Source organism: Caretta caretta, chromosome 2 (genome assembly GCF_965140235.1).
Source record: "Caretta caretta isolate rCarCar2 chromosome 2, rCarCar1.hap1, whole genome shotgun sequence".
Classification (NCBI taxonomy): Eukaryota; Metazoa; Chordata; order Testudines; family Cheloniidae; genus Caretta; species Caretta caretta.
Window position 1 is genome coordinate 39,111,632 of NC_134207.1, and position 20,935 is coordinate 39,132,566.

Below are 20,935 nucleotides of genomic sequence, written 5' to 3' on the forward strand. Positions count from 1 at the left end.
TGCTTTTTTGTTTCGTCCCCTTCATTCCTTCCCCTTTTGATTGTCCAGTTTTGTGATAGTTTCTCAGTCACTACTGCAAGTTAGGGAGTTTCTTCTGTGCTTGTATCTTTTATTTTTTTCAATTAAGTACAATCATTGATTTAAAATTTGCTTGCATGATAAAAACTTAGCAAATTAAAACAAAAAATTGTTAAATCTGATACCTATTACTTTATATTCTGTACTTCACTCAGTATGAAGAAAGAATAGAGTAGCTTCACATTTTTGTTATCCTGCACTACCATGGTGTTATGGTTGTAGGGGAATGCGTACATCCAAACAAACTATTTTCATTTTTTAGTGTTACAAAAACTTTTGTTACATTCTGTATAAACTCTCTTTTAATAAACAACCTAATTTTGGAATTTAAGTATATTTTAGAAAAACATACTTGGTTTGCAAATTTAATCGGGGTATTTTCCATTTGGAGTTTCTAATTAATTCTGTCACTTTAAATTTGTATCAACAGTGAGTTTTATTAAAAAAAAAAAAAGCATAAATTTTAACTGAGAAGTGCCATTTGAAAACACAAACATTAAGGGTGTTCACACTGTCTCTTAGGAACACATCAGTATAAACAAAATTAGCATGAAACATAACTAGTCAGACAAATTTACAGTACTTTGGCACATACACTTTTTGTAGTGCTGAATGTTTTCATATGTTTTTCTAATAGTTTTTTAATAAGAATACAGTATCTTTTGAGCCTACCTAAGTTTGTGTGTTTTATAGGTTGTGCTATAGCCCTACCTGGTAGGTTTGCCTGACAATTTTCATTATAAGATCCTGTTTTCAGTGGCTTATAACTTTTATCAAATTTCTACCATTTGGGAAAGAACTTTCCATGCTGGGTGTCTGCCTCTGGTAGAATATTTGTAGAAAATATCAGCCAAAACAGTTCAGCCATTTCTGAGAAAAAAATCTGGTGACCTTTTCTTTCAGAATCTTTTAATATCGCCCATGCTTTGGAGCAGGAACTTGAAATTTGACAGAAGGGAGGCAGGGTGACCTTTTGTGTTAGAGATGTGCCTTTTGCTATCCAAGTAAAAATCTCCCAAATTTTGGCCAAGTCATCCTTTTAAAAATTGCATTTTACACATACTCTGTAGATACGTTCTCGAGTTTAACTGCTAAAATTTCCAAAGATTGCATCCTTACATGGTCCAGCATAGCTCATCTTGTGCTAACCAGATGGCACTTGTGCCATCCCCACACAGCAACTGAACATGCTACAGCCCAGGGCAACAGACTTCCTTGAAATGGTTGATCCCAGCTGCTCTGGGCAGGGATAAGGTCCAGGCACTGGACCTGACTTTCCTGTTGTCTCAGTGCTGGACCTCCTCCACTTTGGTGGCCCCCAGGCAGCAGGAGGAGTAAGCAGTCCCAGTGAAATGCAGAGGAGAAACAAGGTGGACCAGTATAGCGGTAAAGACTAGATTTGGAAAAGGAGTCTAGTGAGACTGGGGCTGGAGGTAGGGAGAGAAATTGGGACTGACTGGGTGGGGAGGCTGGGACTGTGAGCCGGCAGGTGAGAGGAGAACTGATTGGGCAAGGAGACTGGGGATCAGGAAAACTGGGATTGGGGAGCCAGGGAGGAAAATTGGGTGGGAGCTTGGGGAGCAGCACAGATTGGATGAAGAGCTGGGAGAAAGGGCAAGACTGGGACTGGCTGGAGAAGGAGACTGATAGTAGGAATGAGTGTGTGAGAGGGAACAGAAGGCAGTTCTGACAATGAGTTGGGGTGCAGGGAGAGAATGGGATTGTCTGAGCAGGGACTGGGACAAGAAGGCAGGAAGTGGGGGGATTGGGACAAGGAACTGATCAAGAAAGTCCTATGGCCTGTGTTATCCAGGAGGTCGGACTAGATGATCCAGAGAGGTCCCTTCTGGCCTTGGAATCTGTGAACCAAGGAGAGGGTGTGGGCAGAAGACCGAGATTGGATGAGGGAACTAAAAGGGAGACTAGGCCTGGGGGCCAATTGCAGGGGAGCGAGGACAAGAGATACAGATCCACAAAGACTTGAGAAGGGGTGGGGGGAAGCTGGGGCCAGATGTAGGGAAGGGGAGAAACTGGGCGTGAGGGGGACACTGGGACTTATACAGCAAATCCAGAATGGAAGAGTGGGACTGATTGGACAAAGGGATTGGGATGAGAAGCAGGAGGAGTGGAGATTGAGATTGACTAGAGAAGGAAAACAGGACTGAGATAAGGAGCCATGGTGGGTGGGAGCTGTAAGAGAGGGTTGGGGCAGGGCAAAGGGTTCAAGCTTGGGGGGAAGAAGCAGAAGAGGTCCGCCCACTAGAAGAGTACACTCCCATTCAGAGCCTGAAATGGGACCAGAGATTTCAGCCTTTTTCTGATGTCCGCACATACCTGCGAAGCCAACGGTGCACCGTTGCCCTCTAGTGCTGGTCCACTTGCAGAATGGCAGCCTATTATTGCTATCAGTTACTCAGCTCAGGTGACCGAGTTGTAGGCAGTCTTGCTGATGGCTCGAGTGGGTGGCAGTATAGTGCTAGATGATGGAATTTGTTTTTTCAGTTTGCTTTTTTTTTTAAATTGGGAAATTTTGCACAATAAACTGTTAAAAGGACATTATTAAGGTTGCATTGTAAAGCACTCAAAAGTTCGGAAATGCCAGAATTAATGGATTGTGATAGTAAGTGATCGTATAATTAAAGACTATTTTTTTTCCACATTCAGTGTGCTGCATTCAGTGCAGGATGGACCTGCTCTGGGGATGGATCAGGGTTGTGTAATAAAGTGTGTTGTCTGTTGGACTCCTGCCTCATTTGTTGAAAAAGTTGGAAGATGTGTAGTGAATGAAGTGAGGGGTTTTAGCTGAATCCCTGCCACTGCTAGACTTTCTATGAGATGCTGGGCAAATCACTTAAACCATCCTTTTTTACAGGTGGTCACTAGTGGTATGTTCCTCATTTTTTGGTGCCCAAGTTGATACCCCAGGGTCTGATTTGCAGAAGTGGTGACCACTCAAAGCTAAAGCTAAAATCAGTGGGAGCTGTGCTTTGAGCAAATTAAATACTATTTAATGCTAAATACTCTGAAAATTCAGGCCCTGGGAATCTCAAATTGGGCATCCAAATTTAGTGGATGTCTTGACCTTAATCTCTTTGCCTCCATTCCCCATCCGTAAAATGTGGATAATATCACCCCTTCACCTCTTGTGTATTGTGAAGATAAATTGATTGGTGTTTGTGAAGCACTCATACTATAGTAATAGGCACCACAGAAAAGCCCATGAGGAACTTAATTCTGTCTTTCATAGCAGGGTTTGAACAGTGTGCAATAAATTAAGGCCAGGGTCCACACATTGAAATATGAGGGTAACACAAAATATTGAATAGCTGCTCATTAAGTGAGCACCATCCATTCTGTGCACTGAGTAAGATGGGTCTTTGGAAAAATAGTATGTGATCGTGTAATTAAAGACTGTATCATAATACCTACCTATGCACAAAGGAGTCAAATTAAGGTTTTCTGGGCAATCTTAATTCTTTCACTTCCTAACTTTTGAGTACACTTTGCAACCTTAATGTTCATTTCATAGTTTTGTGTGTCTGTGTAATATACAAATACTTTACAGATACTTGTGTGCCATTTTCATGTACAGTAAGAACATCTTTATTGAATGCTTGTAAATTAAAAATTAAGGGGGATGACTGCTAGGTGCTCCACAGCTATTTTGGTATTGGATAAAATAATTTCAAGAATAAATTCTTAAAGAAATACACAATCTCCAGATGAACAAACATATGCTTTAACTGTTGCATGGTGCAGCACTAGGCATTCTCTTCTAGATCTGTGCTTTGACAAACTGAAAAGTATTAACATGCAAAGTACATAGATAAAATTGAAGGTTTATTTTTCTCAAATTAGTTATTGCTGTGAGATGTGCCACAATTCAGGGCCACTGTACGTGTGTTCCTCCTCCATGGTCAGTTAGACCCTGAGCATGTCAGCAAGACCCACCACCCAGACACTTGGGAAGGAATGCTCTGAGTAACTCAGAGCATGTCTGCACAGCAAATTAAAACCCACGGTTAATGTGTGCCAGCCGGCTTGGGCTCACGGGGCTCGGGCTGCAGAGTCGTTTCATTGCCGTATAGAATTCTTGGCTTGGGGTAGAGTCCAAGCTCTAGGACTCTGTGTAGTGGGAGGGTCGCAGAGCTCCAGAATTCTACACATCCATGAAACAGCCCTGCAGCCAGAGCCCTGCAGTTCCAATTTGGCTGGCACAGGTCAACCATGATTTTTCTTTTCTGGGTAGACATCCCTTCAGAGCCCTCCCCATCTACTGTCTTGTCTCTGGTCATTGGGAATATTTGCTACAAGCAGTTGCAGGTGGCCACATGCAGTTGTAGGCAATCTCATCATAGCATCTTCTCTGTAAACTTCACAAATTTCAGTTAGGTACAATATTATTCACTTTGGGTAACATTTTCAAAAGCCCCTTGATCATATAGGTGCCTAAGTGACTCAGGCACTTTTGAAAATGGGACATAGCTTCCTAAGTCACTTAAGCGCTATTAAAAATTTTACCCCTCCTGTCTTATACTATTGTTGTTTTTGTAATGTTAATCACCTGCCATCATATTCAGCCTCAAATGTTACTTTTTCAGTACTATGTGAACTAATTTCTGAATTAAACATCTGTCTCTCCTTGTTTTTTCTGTGGTGCCCATTGCCACAGTGTCTAAGTGTTGACAGTGCTCTATAAATGTAAAATCATTGACTAAGATTTTCAGTAAAGACTATTGACTATGGGTGCCCAATTTGAGGTTGGTGTTGGTACCAGTCCTCTGAAAAGCCAGGCTCCTTTAAGGTGTCTCAGGATAGCCCTTAAAAATGGAGAGAACCAAAATCACTAATTACATTTGAAAATGTTGAATGTTAACATTTCCATGCCAGCATGAAGATTTTTTCCCCCCTTAACGGTTTAATGTATACTTCTTTTTCCTTCCTCAGAGCCACTTGAGGAGCCCAAGGGCTTCACTTTCCTTTCCCCCATCCTTCTAATCTTATGCATGCTGTGTCACAGTGATCCCCTTTGCAACACAGTAGTATCAGAGGAAACATACTCTCTGTGAAACCTGAAACACAACACTATAAACTTTTTTGAGTGGATTAGCAAAACAGCAATTTGCTGTGCATCTTTTTCTGAACGTGCTGTTTCTCCCATACTCTTTATCTTCATCAACCTAGGAGTAAGGGACTGGGCAAGACATCTGAACTTGGATGTTCTTTGTGGCAGCACATGTTGTGCTTCCATTAGACCTCTCTAGGCTGTTCTTTATTTGGTTTTGTGGTAGTATGAAGGTAATTTTGCTGTAAACAAATGCTGTATAATATGCATGCTGAAAAGACTAATCCACTCAAATGCTGTGCTAATCTTTAGTTTTTAAAATGGTCAAATAACTATTTCTGGTAATTACACTCATGTGAATGTTTTGTTTTCCATAAGAAACTATAGGCAAATGGACAATCAGTAAAGTTTCCCAGTAACTTAATCTTTACGTGTTGTAACTGCAACTTATGGAAATTCTTAGAGGCAAACCCAGATCCCATGTCTCCTGGATGCAAAAGGCCCTGAATATGTGATTTGGTGTGCACAGAGAGGTGGGAATGAGGTCACATGGGATTTGCCGTTTTAAAATTCTGTTGTAACACTTGGGTATGCTCTCAGGCCTGGATTTTTAAAGGTATTTAGACTGATTTAGGAGCCAGTCTCATTTTCAGAGGGGGTTTAGGCACTTAGTCTTAAGTCCCATTTTGGCTCCTACATCAGTTAGGGGTTATAATGCTGAGTGCAGCAATACCTAGATACCTTTAAAAATCTGTGCTTTGTCCTCTAATTCCTAACCCCAGCACATATTTGCCCCTAAAAGAAAACCTGTTTTTAGACATTTAGCTTGTGTTCTTAAGACACTTAATAGATATCCAAAAAGACAATTTATCATTTCATGTTTGTAGGTGTTGCATCAGTGTGTCAGACATGCTGGAGTATTGACTTTACTTTTTCCCCAAGAAGTGATTGCTACAGGGGACTATGCCATACTGAATCACTGAATTATAAATCATGTTTGTTTATTTTAGTGCTTAGGGACCAACTGAGATTGGGGACCAGTTCTGATAGGCACCGTACAAATAGAGGAGTACACAGTCCCTGCCCCAAAGAGCTTAGACTGTCAATAGATAACACAAAGGATAGAGGAAGGAGCGTTCTGACAGCTTTAGTTTCTGGCTAGCTCCTCCCTGCAGTTTTCCCCCAAACCTACATGGCAGGGGGAGAAGTCACTCTGCATCTGTCTTCGTGCCCCTGGAGGTGTGTGCTCGGCACAATTTTGGATCTGAGTCGGTGGGTGGGGTGGCCGTGGCTAGGGGCCCCATTCTTCCCCAGTACAACAGAACATGTGTAAGCTGCTTGTGCTGTTGCCCTACTAGTTGGTCTATAGATATTGTTTTTGTATTAACAAAAATCTTTCTCCTGCCCCTTTGATCATTTAAGATATGCTGTGATTGCTTTTGGCTGCGCCAGCTGCCCCAAACTTACCTGTGGGCGTGAAGGCTGTGGCACTGAGTTCTGCTACCACTGTAAACAGATTTGGCATCCAAACCAGACCTGTGATGCTGCTCGCCAGGAAAGAGCCCATAGTCTACGCCTGAGAACAATTCGTTCTTCATCTATTAGTTACAGCCAGGAGTCCGGAGCAGCAGGTATGTATGATCGTGTGTCTCTGTAGAATGTCTTACGAGTACAGTTACATGATTAGTATTACCAAAGAAAGAAATATGTGGTGACTTCATTAGCTCCAACACTCATTCTTTCTTTCTTTTTTTTGGTACCAGTTTCAGAACCATAAAACATTAATACAACTTTAGATTAACTTTAAAAAAAAAAGTGCTGTTTGTTTTTTTTTTTCCTAATATGGGAAACTTTTGGTTTTCAGTAATGGTAAAATCATGAGGGTGTAGTGCTGGTGGCTTCAATTGTTACAAGCCTTTTTAGGGTTTTTAAATCTTGAGTTGTTTTATAGTTTAGAAGTATAATCTTCAGTGAACTTGCAGCCACGTATTCTTGAAACACTGCTGGCTGGCTGGAACCACTCTCCTCCCAACTGCACAGCTTCCACAGCTGAAACGCAATATTTTTCCCAGTGGGTGGAATTTTGACAAGGTTTAGAATACTGGTGTAAATAGACCTGAAAAAGCAAAATGATGATTGATTTACCCAATACCCACACCCCGTATAAGAATGCACAAACTGTTACTCTACATGAGGGATATATCAAGGTAATTTCTGCTTGTCAATAAAGTGCTTCTGCATTGGCCAGCCAGAAATCAAATAACTCAGACATGTGAAAATTTAGTCTATTGCGACTGTAACTGAGTAAAAGGAAGGTTTGACTAATCAGTGGAGCAATGATTTGGTATCGCCAAGAGTTGCCTGTTTTGTCTGACGCACACTTTGTCAAATTAAACTCTCTTGCTCGTTTATCTCTTCCCCAACCGACTCTTCTCTCTGACTGGACTAATTAGACATATGGGGGGAAAGATTCTCTCCTGCGTTTTGTGTCCAGTTATGTCTCCCTGATTCTCTGACCTAACCCTAGCCTAGGGGCAGCTCTAACTTGTACAGTATGCATCTGGTCCCCTAGAGATTACATGCCAGTTGGGAATCGATAGCATGCACCATACTTTTGTCACTGCCTCTTCCTGTGCATCACGGTCTGTGGGGAGGATGGTGTAGGACAGGGGTGGGCAAACTTTTTGGCCTGAGGGCCATATTGGGTTTCCGAAACAGTGTGGAGGGCAAGGTGGGAAGGCTGTGCATCCCCAAACAGCCTGGCCTCTGCCCCCTGACTGCCCCCCTCAGGACCTCCCACCCATTCAACCCCCCCTGCTCCTTGTCCCCTGACTGCCCCCTCCCAGGACCCTCTGTCCCTACAACTGCCCCCCCTGAGACCCCACCCCCTATCCAACGCTCCCTGTCTCCTGACTGCCCTGACTCCTATCCACCTCCCCACCTCCTCGCAGGCCCCCCAGGACTCCCACGCCTATCCAACCGCCCCCTGCTCCCTGTCCCCTGACTTCCCCCCAGGACCCCCTGCCCCTTATCCAACTCCCCTGCTTACCATGCTGCTCAGAGCATCAGGACTGGCAGGTGCACCGCCCAGCGGGAGCCAGCCACACCGTCGCTGGCGGCCCAGTGAGCTGAGGCTGCGGGGGAGGGGGGACAGCAGGGAAGGGGCCAGGGGCTAGTCTCCCCGGCCAACAGGACGGTCCGTCCCGCGGGCCGTAGTTTGCCCACCTCTGGTGTAGGAGCTGGTTCTGCTGACTCTACACTTGTGGCAGACTCTCCCATGCTAGGCATGGTCTCCAGCAGAGGGAATCGGCAGGAGTTTTCCACTGCCCCATTTTCTCCATCGAAAGCCTACTGGACTGCACCTTTCTTCTGCACCACCAAGTTATTTCTGACCAGCTAATCAGTGGGGCGTGCTTTACATAACTAATGTTGCTACACAGGGGGTGATTTATGTTGCTATGGTGAATTGCTTGTCCTGTAATTCAGAATCAGAGTAGCAGTCTGGGAAATAGTCCAGAAATTGCAACAGAAAGAGTCTTGTCAGTATGCCATTTCTTGTCTTTCCTATCATTAAGGTTACTCTTTGGGAAACTTTCATTTTTAAACTTGTCAGTGACAGAAATAAACCCTTAGCGATATTTTCAGTATTAAGCTCAGTTAATAGTATTACAAAGATTTTGATTTGTCTGTTTTCTGTAACAAATATAAATTTATCTGGTTTGGGGAGAAAGAGCCATTAAGGGGAGGCCATGGAGCGGAGTTAAGAGCAGAGGAGTGAAAAAGAGAACAAAAAATATGGAATATTGAAGGTGAAATGCATATTAAGTGTGAGGAAGAAATAAGGGTTAGGACTCAGGAGTGAAGATTACAGAAGTATGAAATGTGGAGAGGATTATATGCAAAGACTGCCTGTCATCATTCATGTTTATTATTTTGTCTGTTTAATATCTAACTTACGTTTTATTGACTTTGAAAATCTGTGTGTGTGTGTGTGTGTGTGAAGCTATTGATGTATCTAAATGTGATATATTTTAATTTGTTGTGATTAGTTCTAGTTTATTGATAGTTTGAAAGGGTCATGACTTAAAAACCACCTGCAATTAAGGATTTAGTAAAGCATGTTTATAAATAAGATTTAGATATGTCTGTGTCAGAACTACTGTGATCAGTCAAATCTCATAAGTATTTCTTGTCTGCATTTAGATAAATTTCACTTTTTCATAGAAATAGTATGATCTTCATGTTTCATTTTAAACAGCTGATGATATAAAGCCATGCCCGCGTTGTGCTGCTTACATAATAAAAATGAATGATGGAAGCTGCAACCACATGACTTGTGCTGTATGTGGTTGTGAATTCTGTTGGCTATGCATGAAAGAGATCTCGGATTTGCATTATTTAAGGTATGTTTAGGAAAAATCTTTATAGCTATAGATTATCTGAGACAAATATTTTCTCATTTTATACATTCAGAATTTTACCTACATCCTGTTTCCTGATTTTTCGTTACTTTGCTTTTCCCTGTTTTGACTTCTTGTTTAACTTCAGGAGTGACTGGAGTGTTTATACTAGTGCAGACTGATTTAAAGTTCTGCTTGGATGAATAAATGTTCTGTGTTAAAATATCTAGGGCCAGGTTGTCCAGTCAACCAAAGGCTGTCTTGTGTCTCAGCAGAGTAGAGAATTATCCTCTAGTGTTTACGTATGAGAAATTCAATATATTTTTTTCATTTAGGTCCTTAAAATAGTCACTTCATCTTATTTCAGAAAATAAAAATCAAATGTTCTCTCACTTTGTTTCAAGCTCAGAAAGGTGGATGCAGCACATACTTAGTGTGACCAAATGAATGAAATGGTGTAGATGTTCACAATAGCTACTTTTACTGCAGTTCTAGTGCTGATTATTTATTTCGAGTGTTAACTTGATATAACTGGAAGTTATAGTTTCCATGTGAAAGTGATAACTTGTGTTAGCACTGAGCAGCACAAGACATTATGTGGTATGATTCATAGTGCATTTCAAAGGACATTGGAGCATCTGAAAGGTCTGAAGAAATAGTTTTTAAACACTCAGTCACCATCGGTGTAACATGAATTTTATTAGATATTGTCATGTCTTAAAGTAACTTATCATTGGCTCATTTCTAAGCAGTTGTTTGTGTTTGTTTACAATTCATTTCTATTAGTCCATCAGGTTGTACATTTTGGGGAAAGAAACCGTGGAGCCGTAAGAAGAAGATACTGTGGCAACTGGGAACACTTGTTGGAGCTCCAGTAGGAATTGCTTTAATAGCCGGCATTGCTATTCCTGCTATGATTATTGGAATCCCTGTGTATGTGGGGCGTAAGGTAAAGTGCACTGTGCTGCTTACCTTGCTTCTGTTTTGAAATGCAACACTCTTGATCATGTACACTGGTGTACTTTCAGTTGGCTCTGTTCACTATTCCTTCCCAAATAGGTTCAGCCATAACTTTAAAAATGGTTAGCATCCTCATTTTATTTGTGAGGGGCCATGTTTTTCAAAATGTGGCTCTTCCGTTTGCACACACAAAGGCCAAAATATTTAAAAATTGATTCCTATAATTTGGCCTATAAATCCTTACTTAGGCACCTAAATAAGTGGCCTGATTTTTAAAAGTCCTGAGTTTCCAACCTCCCTAACCCTACTCAGATCTGGACAATAGAAGAGGAAAAGGTGGTTAAAAAAAAAAAAAAAAATTCTTAGCTTTTCCCTTTGGATCTCGAGCAAGAAAGAATCCGTTGACATATTAGTTGAAAATCCTGCTATATACATATGCATATGCCCACACATTTCTGTGTTTGTACTTAGTGGCTTCCAAATTCATTAAGTTACTAGGGTATATACATTTACTGATCACCAAGTGCAACTATCCACAGCTAAACGCAGTGTTTTTTGTTGATGTGGGAATAGACAAGGAATTAACACATTAACCAGTAAGTAGTTGGTATCTTTCCTCCAGCAATAAGGACTACTACTAGGAGTACTAGTGCAAAGCAAATAACAAATAGCAGATAAAATTATTCTTGTGTGTTTGTTCTATCTTTTCCAAGTTTTGTAATTCAGGGTCAAAAAGTAAGTTATCCAAAGACCTTTGAAATGCTGTTTTTTGAAGTGTTAAGATGCCAGATCTTTCACTTGAGTTACGCTATCCTGAACTTCTTAAATCCTCAGGTTATTTTATGTTGTTTTATCAACTTGAACTCGTGGTGCCATTGACTAGTCCACGCTTGCATCTGCCAGTCTGCCTCTTGGTGCTCCAAGAAATTAGCATTCCTTTCCTTTGCCTCTGCCCCCGTTCTGATGCTGGTCTGGAGTTGTGGAGATTCATCTCTGCCAGGCCCCTCCTTTTTCAGTCCGTTCTCTCCAGTAAATTTTCTCACTTTCTGCTACTGTTGCTTAAAAAAATAATCCACACTATTCCCTCATGTTTTAGCACGCTTGCTGGGTCCTAGCAAAAGAGAAGAACAATAGCGATAGTTGAATTTACATACAAATTACTAATAGCTTCTCCCTCTCTCTCTTTGTTCTTATAACACCCAGATCACCTAAGCACCACACATATATAAATGAATTGACCTTTACAACAGCCCTTTGAGGTAGAGAAGTATTGTCCCTTTACATCACAGCCTAACCTGAAGAGTAACATCAAAAAAGGGACGGCTTATTTCCAAGAGCAATAGGGAAGTGTTAGTACCATTATACAAGGCACTGGTGAGCCCTCATCTGGAATACTGTCTCTCCCATGTTTAAGAAAGATGAATTCAAATTGGAACAGGTGCAGATAGAGGCTACGAGGATGATCTGAGGAATGGAAAGCCTACCTTATGAGAAGAAACTCCAAGAGCTTGGCTTGTTTAGCCTAACCAAAAGCAGGCTTTGGGGAGATATGATTGCTCTCTAAAAATATGTCAGAGGGATAAATACCGGGGAGGGAAGAGGAGTTACTTAAGTTAAGCATCAGTGTGGGCACAAGAACAAATGGCTATAAACTGGTGATCAACACGTTTAGGCTTCAAATTAGAAGAAGGTTTCTAACTATCAGAGGAGTGAAGTTCTGGAACAGCCTTCTATGGGGAGCAGTAGAGGCAAAATACCTAACTGACTTTAAGACTGAGCTTGATAAGTTTACTGAGTGGGATGGTATGATGGGACTCCCTACAATAGCACGTAGCTGATCTGTGACTTCTAGCAGCAAATATTTCCAACAGCCAGTGATGGGACACTAGATGGGGAAAGCTCTGAGTTACTACAGAGAATTCTTTCCCAGGTGTCTGGCTGCTGGGTCTTACCCACATGCACAGGGTCTTAACTGATCGCCCTGTTTGAGATTGTGAAGAAATCTTCTCCTGACTCAGATTGGCATAGACTCTGGGAGGGGGTAGGGTCACTTGCAGGTTTAAACTCATGTAAATAGTGGATTCTCTGTAACTTGAAGTCTTCAGATCATGATTTGAGGGCTTAAGTAACTTGGCCAAAGGTTATGGGTCTATCACAGGAGTGGGTGGGTGGGTTCTGTGGCCTGCAACGTGCAGGAGGTCAGACTGGATGATCGTGATGGTCTGGTCCCTTCTGACCTTAGTCTATGACCTTGTCCACACTGTAAGTTACTTCAGAATAACTTACGTTGCTCTGGGATGTGACTAATCCACACTCCTGAGCAACGGAAGTTATACCGATCTAAGCACTGGTGTGGACAGTGCTATGTCGGTGAAAGAGCTTCTCCCACTGACACAGCTACTGTCTCTAGTGGAGGCAGGAGTTACTGAGCCAAAGGGAGAGCTCTCTCCTATCGTCTTAGAGCATCTCCGCCACAAGCGCTGCAGCGGAGCAGCTGCACCAAGGTGCTGTAGTGTAGACGTAGCCTTTGAGTCCACGTCTAATTCCTGACCCTAAGAGCTATGGAGAGGGCTTGCTAGCCAAGTTTTGTGCAACAGTGGTCACCAAGACTTTGCAAATTCATGTAAGATTTGCTGCAGACAAGCAATTTGGCCTGGCAAATTTCTGAAGTCCTAAGGGGAGCAGACCATAAATAAGGGGTTTGGCCCTGCAAACCCCACATAGGTAAGAGAGCAGTAAGACCCATAGGGCTTAACTACCTCTGCCTTCAAACTCTTCTCAAGTGGGGACAAGGGCACTGGAACAATTCCTGCCCTCCTCCTTCTCAGTTGAACCTTGGTAAAGGCTACGCTGCTGAAACCCCTTCTCATGTCCTACTTTATTAAAACTATATGGAAAAATAAGTTATTAACTTAACAAGATTTTGCCATTGCTTAATATTTAATAAAGGTGATTGAAAGGAAGAAACAGTGATTTATCCCTCCTTTTTTAAGTTGATTGCAGCTACAAAAATAATATATATAAAAGGCAAAGAATACATGGTGTGGCAGTCTGTTCACCCCTCTTACAGGACTATGATAATTTTATACAAAGTATTCCTCGTGAGATATCATTTGAAAACTCATAATTTGCTGACCACTACTGTCCTGGTAAAATATGTGTGGCAGCATTGTATGTAAAGTTATAAGATTCTACTGTATGACATTACTGAGGCATATTCCCAGTTTGTGCCTATTTCTGGTAACTTGTTCCTCAAATGCAAACTGATGCCCCAGCCAGGTATCAACAAAATCAAATGGAATATCCCCTGATCAAGCGGCCGTTCTTTGGCAGGAAAAAGGGTGTAAGCAAGGATTTTACATGTTGGCCAAAAAAAGAAAGCTGGAAGTTTCCATCCCATGGACTTTCTGTCTCATGAACCTCAGCTGGAGATGATTTTCTACGAAAAGTACAAAGAATGGGGAACAGAAGCCCCAAATTGTCTCTCCTTTCATCTCTACTCATGGTATCAACAACACTTGAAGGACAAAGAAAGCATCATTGGACTGGGGAGGGATCCTGGCTGAAAGATTCAGCCAGTAAGACTCCAGTAGTAAGAAGAGACCTTTTGCTTTGAATTCACTTAGCTTGTTAAGTTAGGTATTAGTTGTGTTTTTACTTTTTATTTCATTGTAACCAATTCTGACTTTATGCCTCACTAGTTGTAATCACTTAAAATCTACCTTTCTGTATTCTGTTAAATTTGTTTTATTGTTTTATCTAAACTAGTGTGTGTTTGGATTGAAGTGTTTGGGAAACTTCATTAGGGATAACAAGATTCGTCTGCATAAATTTGAGGACTGTTTAATTAATCGCAGTTAACTCACATGGTTATCTCAAAAAATTAATCACGATTAAAAAAATTAATTGTAATTTTAATTGCACTGTTAAACAATAGAATACCAGTTGAAATTTATTAAACATTTGTGGATATTTTTCTACTTTTTCAAATATATTGATTTTAATCACAACAGAGAATACAAAGTGTATGTTACTCACTTTATATTATTTTTGTTACAAATATTTGCATGTAAAAATGATAAATAAAAAATATTTTTCAGTTCAGCTCAAACAAATACTATAGTGCAATCTCTATCATGAAAATACAACTTACAAATGTAGATTTTGTTGTTGTTGTTACATAACTGCACTCAAAAACAAAGCAATGTAAAACTTTAGATTCTACAAGTACACTCAGTCCTACTTTTTGTTCAGCCAATCACTAAGAGTTTGTTTACATTTACAGGAGGTAATCCTGCCTCTTTCTTATTTACAGTGTCACCTGACAGTGAGAACAGATGTTTGCATTGCACTTTTGTAGTAGGCATTGCAAAGTATTTACATACCGGATATGCTGAACATTCATATGCCCCTTCATGCTTCGGCCACCATTCCAAAGGACATGCTTCTATGCTGATGATGCTCGTTTAAGAAAAAAAATGCATTAATTAAATTTGTGACTAAACTCCTCAAGGGGAGAATTGTGTCTTCTGTTCTGTTTTACCCTCATTCTGCCATTTACTTAATGTTTTAGCAGTCTCAGATGATGACCCAGTGCATGTTGTTTGTTTTAAGAATACTTTCACTGCAGATTTGACAAAACCCAAAGAAAGTACCAATGTGATATTTCTAAAGATAGCTACAGCACTTGACCCAAGGTTTAAAAATCTGAAGTGCCTTCCAAAATCTGAAAGGGATGAGGTGTGGAGCATGCTTTCAGAAGTCTTAAAAGAGCAACACTCTGATGCAGAAACTACAGAACCTGAATCACCAAAAAAGAAAATCAATCTTCTGTTTATGGCATCTGACTCAGATGATGAAAATGAACATCTGTTGGTCTTCACTGCTTTGGATCGTTATCAAGCAGAACCCGTCATCTGGAATGGTGGTCGAAGCATGAAGGGACATATGAATCTTTACCGCATCTGGCATGTAAATATCTTGCAATACCAGCTACAACAGTGCCATGCAAACACCTGTTCTCACTTTCAGGTGACGTAAACAAGAAGCAGGCAACATTATCTCCTGCAAATGTAAACAGACTTGTTTGTCTGAGTAACTGGCAGAATAAGAAGTAGGACTGAGTGGACTTGTAGGCGCTAAAGTTTTACATTGTTTTGTTTTTGAATGCAGGATATTTTTGTACATAATTTTACATTTATAAGTTCAACTTTCGCAATAAAGAGATTGCACGACAGTACTTGTATTAGGTGAATTGAAAAACACTATTTCTTTTGTTTTTTACAGTGCAAATATTTGTATAAAAATAAATATAAAGTGAGCACTGTACACTTTGTATTCTGTGTTGTAATTAAAATCAATATATTTGAAAATGTAGAAGACACCCAAAAATGTTTAAATAAATGGTATTCTCTTATTGTTTAATAGCGTGATTAATCGCAATTAATTTTTTTAATCACTTGACAGCCTTAATAATTTTCTATTAATGAAATGATGGACTTTATATGAGCTTGTATTGTCCAGAAGGGTGCTGGGCTGTAGAAGACGCACATTTCTAGGGGGAAGTCTGGGACAAGAGTTTGCTGGTGTTGCCCTGCAGTATAATTGATGAGTGGCTGGTTATAGCACTCATACTGTGTAGCTGGAAGTGATTTACATGCTAGTGGCTATGTGTGGGCAAACCAGGAGTAGTTGCTCTCACAGCAAAGCAGTGTAAAAGGCACCTCAGGTTGGAGAATTGAGGGGACACAGCTGTCTCAGTCCAGATTGTACCCTAGGGATGCCTGAGTGGCGCAGCAAGGAGCAGGGTACCTGCACAGCTTGTTGTTTTGAGTGAAGTTTACATTTTAAGCACTGGTACAGCAATTTTAAGTTAGTCTCATGTGTGGTGGCTAGAAACAGTCCAAGGAGGCATAGTTCGTTGTTTTCTGTTTGCTTATTTCAGGTAAGGGAAATGGAAACGGTGAAGTATAAAAATGAGCAAAAGTGAAACAATTACAAAGTTGAAGCTGGCTAGAGTGGAGGCAGCAGAAGAAGAGAGAACGGCCGTACCGAATGTGGAAAGCAGAGATGAGACTGAAAGAAGCAGCTGCTGCATGGGAAGCTGAAGAAGCCACCCATAGAAGAGCGACGGAGCTTAATGAACAGGAAGCTGAACCCCTTAAGCGAGCTATGGAGCTGAGACAAGAATTTGAGGAGAAGGAGAGGAAATATAATCTGGAGCTGATAGAAAAGCATGGGAAGATCCCAGAGTCACCAACATCTCCCATCACTTGAGGAATCCATGGCTGGGACCAGCTGTGTCCTACATACAGAAAGACAGACTGCACTAAGGAATACTTAACCACTTTTGAAAATCTATGTGAAATTCATAAGATTCCTGAGGACAAGAAAATCCCCACAATGGTTGCATAACTGTCTGGTAAATTTTTGAATGTATTTAATGAACTGCCAGTTCAGGAAGCTGTGATGTATTCTTAATTTAAAGAATCTGTTTTACAAAGATTTCAAATCACCCCTGAAGTGTATAGGGTGAAATTTAGAAATCTTAACAGCAGTATTGGCATGAGTCATAGTGAATATCCCTTTGAATGATGATGCACAGAAAAAATTTGCTTTCATCCCTGATACAGACTCTGAATTCTCAATGTTACTGTTTGGTTTAATTAATGCTGGGGCCATGTTCCGGAGTGTGGTGAATGAAGTGTTAAATGATTTACAGAACTTTGCAAGAGCATATGTGGATGACATTGCAAGAGGGGAGATATGACCCGTCTGTGTGTTCACCCCTTTGTACAAAATTTATCATAGTTTTGTAAAAGTACGCCTTGTGAGATATCATTTGAAAACTTATAATTTGCTGATCATTAATGTCCTGGTAAAATGTGTGGCAACATTATATGCAAACTTAGAAGATTCTACTGTATGATGTTATTCAGACATATTCTAAGTTTAGAGAAGCCAGCACAAACCTGTTCCTCAAAAACAAAAGGCAAACTGATGCCTCAGCCACGTATCAACAAAATCAAATAGACTATCACCTGGATAAACAGCCATTCTTTGGCAGGAAAAAGAGTGTGGCAAGGAATTTACATCTTGGCAAAAAAAAACCCAAAAAACCCCAAACAGCTGGAAGTTTCCATCCCACAGACTTTCTGTCTCCTGAGCCTAAGCTGGAGATGATTTTCTAAGAAAAGTATAAAGAATGGGGAACAGAAGCCCCAGATCATTTCTCCCTTCATCTCTACTCATGGCATCAACAACACTTGAAGGACAAAGGAAGCATCATTGGGGGCGGGGGGTGTGGAATCCTGGCTGAAAGATTCAGCCAGTAAGACTGCTAGAACATGGTGAGAGAGACCTTTTGCTTTGAATTCACTTAGCTTGTTAAGTAAGATTCTGACTTTTATGCCTCATTACTTGTAATCACTTAAAATCTTCCTGTAATTAATAAACTTTTTTCATTGTTTTATCTAAACCAGTGTTTGTTTGAACTGAAGACTTTGGGAAACTTCAGTTTGGATGACAAGATTTGTGCATATAATTTTCGATTAATGAAATTATGGGTTTTATATGAGCTTGTATTGTCCAGGAGGGTGTTGCGCAGTACAAAACACACATTTTTGGGGGAAAGTGTGGGACTGGGAGTTTGCTGGTATTGCCCTGCAGTGTAATTCATTGGTGGCTGGCTATAGCACTCATACAGTATAGCTGGGAGTGATTTACAGGCTAGAAGCTGTGTGTGGGCAGACCACGAGTGGTCGCTTTCATAGCGAAGTAGTGTAAAAGGCACCCCAGGTTGGAGAATTAAGGGGATGCAGCTGTTCATCCATCTGGATAGTACCCTGTGGAATGTCACGCATGGGGATTATAGGGACTTCTAGTACTTACGCTTTCTTTTTTTAAATTGTATAAATTAATGTAAAATCACTAAGAAAGATGTATTATTTAATGTCCTTCTTTGAGAGGCTAACTTTTAAGGAGTATATAAGGATTTTAATTAATAGTGTATAGTCTCTAGCTGAGAGCACACAACAGACTGCTCTATAGCAGAACAGAGCCAAAACTATTTACATTATGTTATGTGCAATGTATCCTGAAACCCTCCTCTTTCTTCTTCCCTCAAGATCCACAATCGATATGAAGGCAAAGACATTTCGAAACACAAACGGAACTTGGCTATTGCAGGTGGTGTAACCTTGTCTGTAATAGTTTCTCCAGTTGTAGCTGCAGTAACTGTAGGTAAGCAAATACCACCACTGCATGAGAGTAGTACCTTGCAACCAAGCATTTGAGAAGACTTGTACAGACTCTCATTAATAAATGACCCTCAGTGAATTAGGAGGTATTAGCTTCATTTTATAGATATGGAAATGGAGGGATAAAAAAGTTGAGGTTTGCCCCAGATTACACTGTAAATTGCACTGGAGCAGAGACCAGTGTCAAGACGTTAGAGAGGCTGCATCTAAATGAAAAATTATAAAAAACTTCTTTAATCTTGTAATTTTCATGTTGAACTTGTTTTCAGATTTTCATAATCTAACATTTTTTCTTTAAAAAGAAAATATAATTTAAAACTGCTTTTAAAAGGTACTCTAAAAATGGCACCATGGGGTCCTTATGTGTGTGCCAGTGATTCCAGAGCAAATTTGCTCAATTTGGAATTTTGAAATTTTTTAATAATTCTTTAATATCTGACACTGCAAGCTCAAGTTTGGTCTTCGGGAGACAAATTGGGTTCTTTCCTTCTCTCACTGAGGTTTGCATTGAAGAAAAGTAGGGTTGCAGCTGGTGTCACCCTCAGCATATTCCTGAACCAGAGCTGTGTAGGAGAGACGCCCCTAATTCTGTGGGTACTGGGCATGGCTACAGCCTTATTGCCCTCCCACCCAACAGCTATTCCTCCATGAGAGGAGGGGAAACTGCAGAGAGGAGCCAGCCGGAAACTCCAGCCAGTAGGAGCAGAAGCAGCCAAAGCAGGGACTTCTGGACAGAACTGTCTCTCTCTACAGTTCTGTATGGACTTCCTCTGCCTTTTGCTTATTGGCTTTCTGCTCCAACCCTCCCCCTACCTTTGCCACAGTCTCTTCATCCCAGCCTCACTCCATACCTGCCCTCTTACTGTCTTCTGCCCCACTCTGTCCATCTCACTTCCCTTCCCTTTTCTTTCCATCTAGCTTCCTCTTTCCCCCCATCCCCCCAAGTAAATCCACCCAACAAACAAAACAAATATCGTGGAATGCTGTTTGCTGCCATCACATTGTTCACTCTGCTTGCGTGTACTACCCCTTCCACCCAACCTGTGCCTGTCTTATTTGTTTAGGTTGTAAACTCTTCAGGGCAAGGACTGTCTACTCTGTGTTTGTGCAGTGCCTAGCATAATGGGGCCCCAGTCTTGATTGGCCCTTAGGCACTACTGTAATAAACATTATTATTAATAATAATAATTAATAATACAATCAATGGTACCTTTGGCTGTATAGGGGAAAAAGGAACCCAGTTTGTGTCTCAGATCCCAATACAGGTTTGCAGGGCTAGCAGTTGGGAGGGAAAAAAAATCTTTCTTCTACTTAGGCATCCATTGGCCTGGACTTCACTCATGGGTTACAGCTCTTCATTACTCCTTCACAGAGGTAACAGCAGGGTTTTTTTCCCCACTCCTTTTACTTTTTTTTTTACTTACTCCTTTTACTTTCGGTTGCCTCTTTGGGCCTGCTGCACCACCACACTCTTACCTTAGTTTACTTTGCCTTCGAGAGAGTAGCTTGAGGCACACTGCTCTCCACAGTAGAGATCCTGAGTGTGAGTTTCCAGTGAATTGGATTTTCAGTAATTGGAACCTATTGACCTTCCTTTTAGGGCAGACTGAAGAGCCTCTGTATTCATCTGTATTGCAGCTGCTTTGCTCCATATGGGTCAGTTTGGCCTGGCACAGCCTGCCATTTTACTGCACCTTTCACAGGCTTCCACCAGCAAAACAGCAGAATAGTCTAGTGCATAGTGTTAGAGATCTTGGGCCAAATGATTAGCCCCTACAGTGTGTGGGAAAAGATGCTCTGTTTGTATGAGTGTAGCCTAGCCCAGACTGCCTTTTTACTACACGTTTCACTGGCTTTGCTCATCAGTTTTCTCTTTTTTCATTTGTAAACTGAGATACATAAACCCCATAATGACACTTTCTTAAGGGCCGATCTTACCTCCGTTGAAGTCAGTAGCAAAGCTTTCTCTGACTTCAGTAGGAGCAGGATCAAGCCCTTAATTACACTGGCAGTAGTAGGCATTTCTGGTTTTAAAGATACTTGAAATAGTTCCATTCTCTCACGTCAGAAAAGTTTTTAATACCCTTTAACAAAGCTTATTAAATCCGATAAGTGTAATATATATATTGGTAATGGACATAGTGTACATGTCTACTCATCCTATACTATACTAT

At 40.9% G+C, this 20,935-nt stretch overlaps 1 protein-coding gene across 6 annotated transcripts in view; it reads left to right on the forward strand.

Annotated features, from left to right (window-relative positions):
• Positions 1–20,935, forward strand: part of RNF19A (ring finger protein 19A, RBR E3 ubiquitin protein ligase) — an 89,244-nt gene that overhangs the window by 59,697 nt on the left and 8,612 nt on the right. For all 6 annotated transcript variants that reach the window (XM_048841358.2, XM_048841356.2, XM_048841357.2 and 3 more), the window contains 4 exons: positions 6,566–6,774; positions 9,402–9,546; positions 10,330–10,492; positions 18,630–18,744. In XM_048841358.2, coding sequence (XP_048697315.1) covers positions 6,566–6,774; positions 9,402–9,546; positions 10,330–10,492; positions 18,630–18,744 — 632 coding nt within the window. The remainder of the gene's footprint in view (positions 1–6,565; positions 6,775–9,401; positions 9,547–10,329; positions 10,493–18,629; positions 18,745–20,935) is intronic.